General features: G+C 41.8%; 1 protein-coding gene across 1 annotated transcript in view; it reads right to left on the bottom strand.

Annotated features, from left to right (window-relative positions):
* mthfd1l (methylenetetrahydrofolate dehydrogenase (NADP+ dependent) 1 like) overlaps positions 1-12437 on the bottom strand; it is a 34115-nt gene that overhangs the window by 17352 nt on the left and 4326 nt on the right. Inside the window, exons 7-19 of the mRNA XM_062412050.1 lie at positions 12247-12383; positions 11511-11610; positions 11142-11209; positions 10958-11055; positions 10078-10251; positions 9692-9828; positions 8793-8839; positions 7711-7818; positions 7371-7445; positions 6635-6737; positions 5124-5200; positions 3595-3735; positions 2179-2247 (exon numbers count right to left, since the gene is read on the bottom strand). Of these exons, the coding sequence (XP_062268034.1) occupies positions 2179-2247; positions 3595-3735; positions 5124-5200; positions 6635-6737; positions 7371-7445; positions 7711-7818; positions 8793-8839; positions 9692-9828; positions 10078-10251; positions 10958-11055; positions 11142-11209; positions 11511-11610; positions 12247-12383 (1334 nt within the window). The remainder of the gene's footprint in view (positions 1-2178; positions 2248-3594; positions 3736-5123; positions 5201-6634; positions 6738-7370; positions 7446-7710; positions 7819-8792; positions 8840-9691; positions 9829-10077; positions 10252-10957; positions 11056-11141; positions 11210-11510; positions 11611-12246; positions 12384-12437) is intronic.

Here is a 12437-nt window from a genome sequence, read left to right as displayed (position 1 = left end):
GGAAAGCGATTCCGGAAATAAACGAGCGACAACAGGGTGATGACAGTGGAAATAAACGAGAAGTCCAACGTGTGTCACCTCTTCGCTTTAGTGGACAAGCAGATCGTGTGATGAGTGGGAAGGGAGACGAACAATAACAGGAAGATTCACTATATCCTCTTCCTGTGGATCACTCGTACTGTCCGCGACGGCAGCAGCAGGAGAGAACCACGCTAATAAAATATTCCCAGCTGAGATTTTGAGAGAGCTGGAAAAGCCTGAAGTCACAGGGCAGACCATCAAGGCGTAGACGGGAAGTTTGAAAAAACGCACAAAACGACTGTGGACGTGGGTTCAGACACTACCGCTTTTTCCTCATGTGCTTTTTGTCTCCTGCCTCAACTGAGAGATCACAGGAATGTACGCTCTCGCACACAAACACACAACTTCTGCATCAATTCAACGCACACAAAACACCCCATCCCAAGCGAAGAGGGCACAAAGAGAACAGGCGGTCAAGCTCAACGGAAAGTTCTCATGGAGCTCCTGGGGCCCCCGCTCGGTTCCCGATACCAGCTCCCTGACCAAAATCGCAGGAAACCCACACAGGAAACAGTTTCACACAACAGCACTGCAGCGCTTCCTCCGAAAAAACAAAGTAACCGAATCTCTGCTGAATGCTCCACTCCACCCCCCCCTTTCTACACCCATGAAAACACCCAATGTGGGACAGTGTGTGTTTATGTGACCCTGCCCGATCCCGCCATGTAATCAAGCTTTCTTTTCAAAACCAACAAAGAGCAAACAAACACAAAATAGCTCAAAAACAACGAAGGAAAGTCGAAGCTGATATCAGAGGCTTGACTGCAAACATTGTGTGTAGTATAAACTCCAGTGAGTGACAAACGGTTTGGGAACCACTGTCATTTTCTATGCAGACTAAGTGATAAGCTATATCAAGATAATTAAACCATTTACACAAATCCTACAGATAAATATCAAATTTGGTTAATTTGATCAACACGTAAAATAGATTCTTGATTAATCATGTAAACCATACAATATCATAAAAAATATCCACCAGTCTCCAGCGAAGATTAAGCAGTGTCTCGTATTAGACATTAAGTTTAATTCAAGGGGGAATATACAGTAACAATATGACAAAGCTTCAATATTTGACCATATAATGAAAATACAGTATAGTACTTTTATCTTAATATAATTGAGGGGCCATATCGACAGCTATCGACAGTCAATTTGTATTTATAGCAATTTTAAGATAAGAAAATATAAAACTTTATTGATGCAGAGACTGGGGAAACTCAGTGGTTACAGCAGGAAGGTCAGAATGAGGTAGACTAGAGAATACAAATTTTAAATAAAAATAAAATGTTGAGTATGTATATAATATACACTATTAAGAGTATTGGATTTGTATAAATGTATTAGAGTTTAACCCAGGGGCACACAATGTACCTTAAAACCGTTTGTATAAGGAAATATTGTGATGTAAACATATTCCCAGCTAAGATATTGTGGTAAAACAGTGATTTTTCCATCACTCATATTTATGCCTGAAGACGAGCACAGGGGGATGGATTATTTTCACGGCCACATTCTCATCCCTTCCTGAAGTTAGCTACTAAGACATTAGTCTTTAAACCTGTTGCTTCCATTAAACTGACTCCTGCAGTAACAGAGAAGATCAGTGTGTTGTCAGTTTAATCTCCACTCCCCTCCATCTTCTCCAGGGTTGGGTGTTTTCTCCGAAGTACAGGGATAGTTTAGGGTCACTTGTGTGCCTGTGTGATCGCATGTCCATTCATGTTATGGCAATGGCTCAAAAGCCAAATGAGAAGCAGATGCTGCGAGAGGCAGTGTTATGGCATAAGTCGTCACACCCAGAACTGATAGTTGTGTAAGTGGGGACCGAGCGGCCTCCACCGAGAGCTCCACCTGCCCTCTGCTAAACCGCTATTAAGATAAAGAGCCATGGGAGGAAAAGGTCAATCTATCATCCTTTCATAGAAGCGCTCACTGGAGCACTCTCCTCTTCTCTCTGACAGCAGAGGTAGGTTTAGTGCACGCTTCCCCTGTCCCCGTGGACCCTCAGCCTATTTCTTCAACTAGATATTCATCAGAAGACGCTACGTGGAGCTGGATAACGACTATTTAAGTGGGGTTATGTGGGTGTCTCACCTCGAGGGTCTGCATCAGGGTGGGCTTAATGGCATCTTTCATTAACACCGCCAGTGCTCCGCTCACACCCTGACAGGAAGGGAGAAAGACATGTGAGAGACAGGAACAGGTTATTGGGATTCAGATAAAAAATGTTACCTGAATGATACAAACAACTGATGCTGACGTAAAGAAAAGGTTTGTTAAATGATAAACAGCACGACAGTAACAGTAAGATTTGCTTCAAAATTGTGCCCTGTCATCAAACTGGACACACTAACACACATGCTGTAGCGCACACACAGCTCTGCACCATATTCCCCCTGGGTCGGGCTCTGCAGGTGTGGTAATGTTTTTGCATCCTGACTAACCGGACTAATGTAACTTTATAGGGGATCCTCCCGTGCGGCTCTGAAACAACACAATCGGGCTACAGCTTTCGGTCGTAAAACCGCAGCCAGCTGAGCCCATAGATCTGGGTCTGGTGAGGGGTGCGAAGAGGCCTGGCTAACGTCTCAGTCACAGGTTACACCTAGACGAGACGTTGTTTTGAAAGGGGGGAGGTGGTGCTGCACTGTGTTCGGGGCAAAAGTGGGAAATGAGGACATTTTAGGTGAAAAGTCTGACAGAAAACAGCAGATAGTCGAGAGTTAATAACGGCAATGAGGAGTCAACACAACCTGCCTGTGACCCTGGGATAACAAAAAGAAATGCACTCATCCCATTGAAAATGTTTTCTGTATTTGCAGCACTGTTAATTATTATTTATTTAGTGTTTCTTTCAAATAAATGTAAGTTTGCATGTGGTCAAAAATGTTGAAGATGTATTCCTTCAGTTTGTCTAGTAAATTGTCTCAGGATCAATAAAGTTTATATATCCATCAATCTATCTATCCATCTTATCAAACATCATTCACATCGATCCATCTTATCTATCTATCATCTAACGATATTTCCTTCTTTCGTATCCATCCATCCATCTATTCTTCCATCATATCGATCTTTTTATATCCATCCATCTATCTTTTGTCTCTCATATATCCATCCATCCCTATCTATCTATCTATCTAGTCTTTCGTATCAATCCATCATCTTCAGTTGTAGTTCTCTCTGCCAACAGACCCTTAATATCAAACGCTTTAGAGGGCGGTCGATCTCAAACAGCTCTTTCCTCAATGGGTTGGATAAATTCCCGCCAGAAAACACTAAGCTTTCACTTTCAAAAATCCAACAGTCAAAGCCCGACACTCTTAATCTTCAAACTCATCTCTGTGTCTTAGTGTAACTGAGTTAAGAAACAGCAAGAGGCCAAACCGAAGCTGTCTGAATATCTTCAGTGTAGAGATTCTGACATGTATTGATGACGGGGCAAACTGACACTGCCAGAGTTGAAATTCCCACACTCCCCGAGAGAATAGACTACACAGTAACACACACCAGGTCCTCTGTGGTGACGGGCTGCCCTGAGCGACTGGTCCCCACCACCATGCGTGCCAGTCTGCTTCTCATGTCCTCCAGGCTGTCGGCCAGAGCCAGGATGGCCATGATCTCGCTGGCCACCGCGATGTCAAACCCAGTCTGCAGTGCGAGAAAAGAACAATCAAAATGTACACAACAGAAACAAATAAACTGAAATTCATGCAGCATCACGGATGTTTCGAAAGTGAAATCATGTGTAAGTTTGCACCGATGAAGTAAAATCGATCGCTTTCAAATTAAAATATATTTGACACCATTTGGATAAGGGACGATAGCTTTGAAAGTGTCTCACTCATCTTGTGACCACAGTGTTGTAGGGATCACACTGTGTCAATAACAAGACAAGAGATCCAGACTTCAAAGTCACCAGCTCGATCACATGAGCAGGAGAAAAGTCAAATGACCATGGCCTGCTTTCAAAATGAGGATTTTTCGAGGAAAACGATTAAACCATGATCTTGATTTGCTCCTTTTTGAGGGGACGTTCTGTATTGATTTCTGTGAAACTGAGCTCTAACTTTAAGACGGAGAGAAAACGAGTGAATGGGAACTACCCACGGGGAAGAGCACGGAAAACGGACGTCTCCATTCCGTGGCCAAAGACAGAATCATAACTTAAACCACATCAATTCACTAAAGAACTCAAATTTCTATTCCCACTCCCAGTGATAATACCCTGAGGGGCTATAGTGTATCCAGCAGTAGAGGAGGGTGGGGTGGGTGGGGGGGGCCAGGAATGAAAGGCAAACAGAGTGGACGGACTGATGGCGGTAAATGTAAGCATATGCTGAACCCGCTTAGAGGTTGCTCCAGGTGTGTGTGTGTGTGTGTGTGTGTGTGTGTGTGTGTGGGCGGGTCATTTTTCTGCTTCTTTAAACATTTGCTTTCACTTAGACCAGCTTGCTTCCAATTGAGGTAAAGTGTATATTTACAGGATTTCATTTAGCAGTCATTACTACAGACATACGGGTGAAATACTTCTGGAATTCATCGTGGCTAAAGAAGGAAACGGTGGAGAGTGTGTGTGTGTGTGTGTGTGTGTGTGAGTAGGTTTTTAGACATCATTACTGTAAAACTACATAATGATAATATTCCACCCATGTAAATGACACCCAGCAGCAAAGCCTCTGCAGTGATGTCACTGTCGGTAACAGTTTTGAATGTCCGCACACAGTTTGTCTTTCACGTATGAACAAAGCAGGAGATTGTCCAACCGGCGTCTGTCCATATCGCCAAAAGCTCTTGAATCTTGTGCTCTTTCCATATTTCATCCTTAGATATCGGTTTTCTTTTCCTGCTGTATTCTGAACTTAGCCTCCTCTGAGATTCACCTCTCCGGATAATTTCAGGAGATTGTCTGGGGTTCAGTGCACGTCCAGCTTGTGAGTGAGGATCATAACTTGTGGGTGTGTCAGAGCACAATATTTTAAAAAGAAATGTCATAAATTCAGAAGAATGGAGATTGTAAAGGCATTAGAGCTGCATACCTCTCTGACATGTCCTTTTTCAGTGCTCGCCTGTCCAATTGTGATCTTCCTCAAGAAGCGGTCGTTTGTATCTAGAACTGGAAAATCAGGACAAAAAGACATTTTCAGTTTTTGCAAAACATCTAGTAAAAAAGGTTTATGACTTGTCTGTCATTGATGCTGTGCCAGTTTTCATACTCTGGAAACTTCCATAATATCAATGACAGAAAAGACACATACGTTTTTAATAAAATAGTAAATATAATTTGTTCTGACCCCTTAGTCACACAGAAGATGTATGCCTCTACAGCCTGGATCAAATATCACATATTCTCAGGCTTCCAGACATAAAAATCCCAACAACTGACAAAAAGAGAAATTGTTATCTCTTATTGTGAGTAGGTGTTGACACAGTGAACGCACTTTAAAACTTTCTTCACTCAGCGCTTCGCCTGCTCTCTGATAAAATGTCTAGAGAGCAGTCGTTCTGTTTGCAGTAGTTACGAACCAGCAAGGAAACCAGAGCAGCCTTCCCTTATTTTCTCATGCTGGTTTGATGTAATGGAAAATGAAAAAACCTGGTTTGTGTCACGAGCGCACAGACACGCTGGTCACACCCACGAAACATTAGGTGGTAAATCTGTTTTTAATCTCCAGGGTTACGTCTCTGGAGAATCCCCCCGTGGAGCGCTGGAGTAAATACCACATCAGTCATAGCAGCACAGGGCAGGTTGTTCTAAAAACTTTAAACCCACACAGCTTCCACAGAGGAAGATAATCCCTCTCATACTATACACACATTTATCATCCTAGGACTCATACCTGCAACACTCCTACATAAGATGTGTTCATTCGATATGAAGAACAGAAAGAGTTGTCATCAATGATTTTCACTGATGAGAATTCAAGTTACAGTTTTAGAAAGAAAGCTGCAACCAGCATCACCACAGACAAAGACAACAAACCAGTCCAGGCCAACAAACCAGGTTTACAGTTTAACAGCCTGCACTTATAAAGACTGATTTATTAAAAAAGGAAAGTACTTTTAATTCAGCACTGCATCTGCTAGTATTCCTCAGAAAAAATAAATCCTTATGGGCCATGGAATGTTGTCAAGACATCTTTTTAAATTAGATGTGTGTCATAACCATTATATTGGTTTTGATCAAGAATATTATTCTGTGATTGCAGAAACTTTTACAAATTGTTACACTGACATTTTCAAACCACTGTCCAATGAAAGCAGCTTTGCTATGGTCAGTTTGCACCTGTGTATTTGATGCCGCCAACACCATATAACATCACATTGACTGATAAGTCAACATGATCACTGCATACCCCCAATATCAAGGTGAAAATCTACAGTCCATATATTTCCCACATTTAAACTCAAGATTAAACCCAATTTTGTCTCCATTTTGAGATTAAGGGGGAAAGGTGGTGCATAGATGAACTGAAATTCAACTGTATACCCTTTAAGTCAGTGTTAAGTCAGCTGATCTTGGTGTTAAGTCCTACATTTCTAGATATACCTCTCTGCCAGGTGATCTTGGAAGGGTCCAGGTCCAGACGGACGAAGGTGCTCACTTCCTGTGGTGTGAGAGACGCTGGGTCTGTTGAGTTGATGCCAAGACGCTGGAATTGAAGAGAGAAGAAAGATCATCAAGAACTTGGCAACTTGGAAAAGTGTAATTTTTTGTTTTCGACTCTTTGTGTCACTAGATTTTGATCCAAGCTATGGCGCTAATGCTGGGTACAACAATTATATTTAACAATATGTCCACATTGACTGGATGCAACAGTATCAGCAGTTGAAAAACAAATCCAGACTAAGTTACTATAAAGCAATAGGGCTCAAAAGATTTGCTGAGAGAGCTCTTACTATTTCTCTCTCACTCTGTCCATTAAGAGCAATAAATATTTAATAGTCCTATTAAGTTCTCATTCCACTAACCTCTATCCAACAGGACGGACAACACTGAGGTAGCTCAGGTTAAAACTTCTCCTTTCTATCGCCACAACGTCTGTCCTATTTATTTTAATGTTGAGAAATTAACATCCTGCGCCATTAAGAATAAATAAATAAGCAGAAGCCATATTAGTGATAAAAACCGACAACATTATTGTATTATTATAGACATAAACAACAAACTATAGACAGGCTCACTGAGGTCCCCTAGTGGACAGACGCATATTCTCTAAATCAGAAATGCACAACAGTCTTGTGGAGAAGCTGTGATTGACACTTGCGATTTTGTTTAGACTTACACGCAGCCTGGAGATCTGAATGGGTGAAAACCGTCTGACTCCATTCACTGACGGGACCAGTCGATTAAACAGAGCCTTAGAGGTACAAGACAACATTATGGTACGATGCCGTGAAGCACATGCATTTTAATGTACATTTAATTGAGCCTTGGGGGAAGACTGGGTTATGGTGCAGAGTAGAAAGCATCACAGCGAGCACACAACAATACAAAAAGGGATTTCACAGATACAGAGCTGTCTCTGACATGACCACATTAAAAGATTGTAGTATGTATACACAGGGAGGTTCACTTTCTGAAGTTCTGTGTTCGAATGGGCTGAAAAGTTATTGCTGAGTCACCTTGTCTGATTGCGTGGCCTCGTGGAGCATCCTGGCATCGATGGCTGCTGCCACCAGGTTGTTGGCAGCCGTGATGGCGTGAATGTCACCAGTCAGATGGAGGTTGAACTGGAGGATGAAATAAGAGGAGAAGAGGGGATGAGCAAATAAAAGAAAAGGAGGAACTGCTATTGTTATATATTAGTACACAGTGTGGGTGTTTAAGAAGCTGAGTGTGAAGTTGACCATAATCACTTTCATCTCATATTAGATGTTTGTGTGAAATGTTGTCATTATCAGAGTGTTCACTTTTGACTTACAGGCAAATTATTATGAGGTAAAAGTCATATTTTCCTTTGACCATCAAAATCTAAAAATCAAATCAGCTCATCTTTTAGGCCAAGTAACAATTTGTGAGAAATCTAAAGGGAACTACCTTCTGAGATTCTGTATTCACAAGGTCAAAAAATACAGACCTTGACATTTGACAATCAAATATCAGTTGGAGTCCAAGTGAACTTCAGTACCAAATATAAACATTTTCCCTCGAGGTGTCACCGAGTTATCACGCTCACAAACGTTAAGGACGGATGGACATCTCAAACATAAATCCTCTGGCTACCACCGGGGCAGAAGGATAATAAAACCTCATAGAAAATACAGGATCAAAGGCTGTAAATGTATCACATGATAAACAAGGATAAGAACAAAGTGATCCTCACAAGGCTTCGACATTGTCCCCTCCGTCTTTAAAAAAATATTATGACTCATATTCTCTCTGCTTGGTATGAGCCCTTTCGTTTTACAGGAAACTAAACATTCGATTTTTTTCTTACAGGAGTGCAGAGAGAAGATTGAGAGATGGAAGGAACATGCATAACAAAAAGCTGGTGTTTTGTTTTCGAGAAGGAGGAGGCCGTCAGAGCGTAGACTACGTGTCTGCAGCTTTGAACCTCCCTCTCCGTCTTTAGAGACAGAGCCTATAGTCACAAGCAATGTTATGCCACAGCTCCAGGGGTTGCAAGTGTGCGTATTTTGTGGGACTCTCTGCACGTCCTCGAGTCTTTTGAAGCAAGCACCGCCAGTCCTTCTGTGTGTCTTACCTCCTCCATAGGAATGACCTGGGCATATCCCCCTCCTGCAGCTCCCCCTAGGCACAAAGAAGTAGTAGCTCAGTCAGAGGCAGACAACAGGGGCAGGGACGCACAAAGGAGGAATGCTGAGTGGTGGACTCTGGGTGAACCGTTCCACCCACGGCACAAAACGTAGCAGAGTGCGAAACGCTAGACTCACACTGACAAAGATAGCGTATCGCGCAGTTATTGATACATTCCTAAGTGCTGCCGCTGCTTTGGGCGCCAGTCTCTGTCCGTGTTCGGAGCCCCCTCAATGTTTTCAACAGGAAGCAAAACAAAATTCAGAGATTCTTCCCACTATTTCAAGCTGCTGGACATCCCTTCAAACATGAAAATAAAGCTTCATGCTTAAAACGGACAGTTCACCCAAGCCCAGACATTCAAATTTGACCCAAAACAAGATCATTTACACAAAGTTTTTAGCCTAATTAATCGTTGTGATCCACGCTAGAACTCCTGAGGAGGATACAATAGCACATTTAAGATAATAACAGTGTAGATGACCTTGTTTCGACACAGATTTGAATGTGTCGAAACAACACACTGGAGGCCTTTTCTGTTTTTTTTGGTTGTTTTGTACATTTGAAAAAGTGCTCGCCATTTACTTCACTTGTATTGGATTTGGCTGCAACGCTGTTTACCCCCGAGACACTTCACCCACCAATCCATCGGCAGAGTGGTGAGCAGATAATGAGTGAATTCTAATTTTTGGACGACCTATCCCTTTAAGTTATTTGTTTTAGAGAAAACAAAATGATTATTGGAATGAGATGAGAAACGATATTACTGTGTCTTATAATAATGTTATCACTGGAAAGGCAGAGGGTACAGAGAGGTGGAGGGATATGGAAATGATCATAGCCGACCTTTAACCCCAAACGTGGGTCCCTGGGACGGCTGCCGGAGACAGGCGAAGGAGTTGAGCTTCAGATGGGCAGTGAGAGCCTGGACGAGGCCGATGGTCACCGTGCTTTTACCTTCGCCAAGTGGGGTGGGAGTTATACTAGACAAGAGAAAATAGGAATTCATCTATGTATTAACTTCATGACTACAGTCACTGTACAACCAAGCTGTGACACGTATTACTGGGAATCATTATTCAAGCTCCAAATAATACTAATAAAGTATGGCGGCGGGACTGCATGCCATCATCCCCTTAATGGTAACCAGTAGGGCTTACTTCTATTATGTCGCTGATTTAAGCACTAGAGGGCACTTAAGGAAATTCAGTAGATCAGTAAGTCACACTCACCCAGCAACCAGTACATATTTCCCATCAGGCTCAGCATGAAGTCGGTCTAACAGGGAGAGTTGGACCTTAGCTTTGTTCCTGCCATAGGCTTCAAGCTCCTCAGGCAGCAGGCCGATCTCCTGAGCCAGCTGGTCCACTGGTTTGGGCATCTGAGCCCTCGAAATCTCTATATCACTAACAAACACAGAAAACATGATAAATCATTCTCTACTACGACACTACTCAGTTACTTTATTACGGTTCGTTGTAGCCTTTAATTTGTTTGGTTAATTTGTATAATTAGCCATATTGTACTGAGGTCGAGAGAATAAGCACATTCAACAAACACTGACAGATGTTTAATAAGCCTCACCACTTGTATTTTGAGCTCTTACATAAGTTTAATTATCTGTTTAATTAATCAGATGTTTAATAAATGGCATAATAAACATTGCCAGGCTTCAATAGGATCTCCTAGAACTTATGAAAGTAGATTTAAACTATTACCACCCCCACAAGGGATTTCTTGCGTTTCCCAAACCACATCAGGTTTCTCTTACTGCTACATTTCCAAACAAAAACTAAAACAAAAAGATATTTAGTTTTCCTGTATGCTATGTCAATGTACTAGTTTCGCCTGTTCTCACTGTGCAGCCTTGTTGTCATGGAAAGTAGGGGAGGGACGTCACAGCAATCTGAAGTATGCTAACATTACATAACATGTTTTTTTGATTGTAAAAGGAAAAATAACCAATCATTTCCATTGGCTACTCTATGACCTTGTGGAAAGCCCCACATAACATATTCGTGTGTAAACATATGAGAACAGTACTGCACAAGAAAAGCTTCCACAACCAGGTAGATGTAGAGAAGCAGCCCATGACAGAATAGTGGTCTGTACCTTGGCACTGGTGTCAGCGGCTGCAGTTTGAGGTTTCGCAGACGCCATGATCGGTACTGCTGCTCCTGGATCCACCGGCTGCAACTACCCACCACGTTCTACTCACAAAAGAGAAGAAACAGTGGGAACAAGGAGGAAGAAAGGCAAAATATTTGAAGAAAATGGGGTGAAAACAAAGATGTACCTGTGTCCTGTAAGCTGCTGTGAGGCTCCATAACTCAGACGTAGAGGGCGTCTCTGCGGCATGTTCATCTACAAGAAACAGTACAGTTAAATCACATTGTTGGTAAAATATGAATGTTTAAATGTTGAAAAAGTGGTAAAGACTTTGGGAACAGCTTGCTGTAGCTGACTTTATGGTAAATCCCAAAACTTAGCACTACTACATCTTTGGAAACCTATACATTTTTATGCATTTAAGTATAATCTGAAGTGTTTAGGTTAATAATCTGTGCAAAACCCAACGGTGCGATACCAAGAGGTGTCATTTATTTCTCACCAACCCTCCATGAGAGTGAATGAGAGTGAATGATTTTTGTAATTTTAACAATACCTGGCTCACAGCGAATGACAGCAGCCTCTGGTCTAAACCAGTTGGATGGGACGTCCATCTGCCCTGAGCCCACCAGGACCACAGCATCCGCCTGCATCACCTAGAATATGGAAAGAGAAAGACATTTTATTTTATGTTTTTTCATAAAAAAGGAAAGAATTTAATGATTACAGGAGACCGTTAATAATTCTAGAATAAAGTGAAGAAACTTGTAGGAGACAGTAGTGTGTGCTTTGCTGATGTTTTTATGACTACATGTTTTATGACTAGTTAGACAAGCACTTTGGAATGCTATAGAAATACAGTTTATTGTATCACTAGCCTGTGTATGACAGGTATAAACATTTATGATAAATGAACCAGGAATAATGTTTTCAACTAGTACAATTGTTGAAGTTCTGTTCCGTTACATGACGTTGTAGACACTGACCCCATGTGGTAAACAAGTAAAATTGCAAATAACTGCACTGACTGTGTAATCAGATGAGTGTGTGGAGCACAAGAACAAGACAAAGATTTTTCAGTTGTAAAACAACAACAGTCAAAACAAAGTTTCCAATTAAAAGATAAACAACAAAGCTGACAAAGGACACTTTTCTATTTCAGGGACCAAGGTGAAACCTTTTTACAGCCTCCTTTCAGGACGACAGGATGGTAAGTGAGAAAGGTAAAGACTGTTTGATATGTGTGTGCAGTGTGTGAACAGCAGATGATCACAAACACAAACAAATCACACCTGTTGCTTCAGGACTGTGGAGCTCCAGTTGATCTTGAGAGGAGCCATTCCACTTTTCTCCATCAGGCACTGCAGGGCCGACGCGAAGGGTCCTTCACCTCCGACCAGCAACACTGTTTTCCCCTCCAATTGATCATCTGTAGATACGATTAGAGATAAACTTACAAGTTGTGCAACTCATTAAATGCTTT

This window comes from Platichthys flesus, chromosome 18, assembly GCF_949316205.1.
Source record: "Platichthys flesus chromosome 18, fPlaFle2.1, whole genome shotgun sequence".
Taxonomy (NCBI): Eukaryota; Metazoa; Chordata; class Actinopteri; order Pleuronectiformes; family Pleuronectidae; genus Platichthys; species Platichthys flesus.
This window is presented reverse-complemented; position numbering and strand designations above follow the sequence as displayed.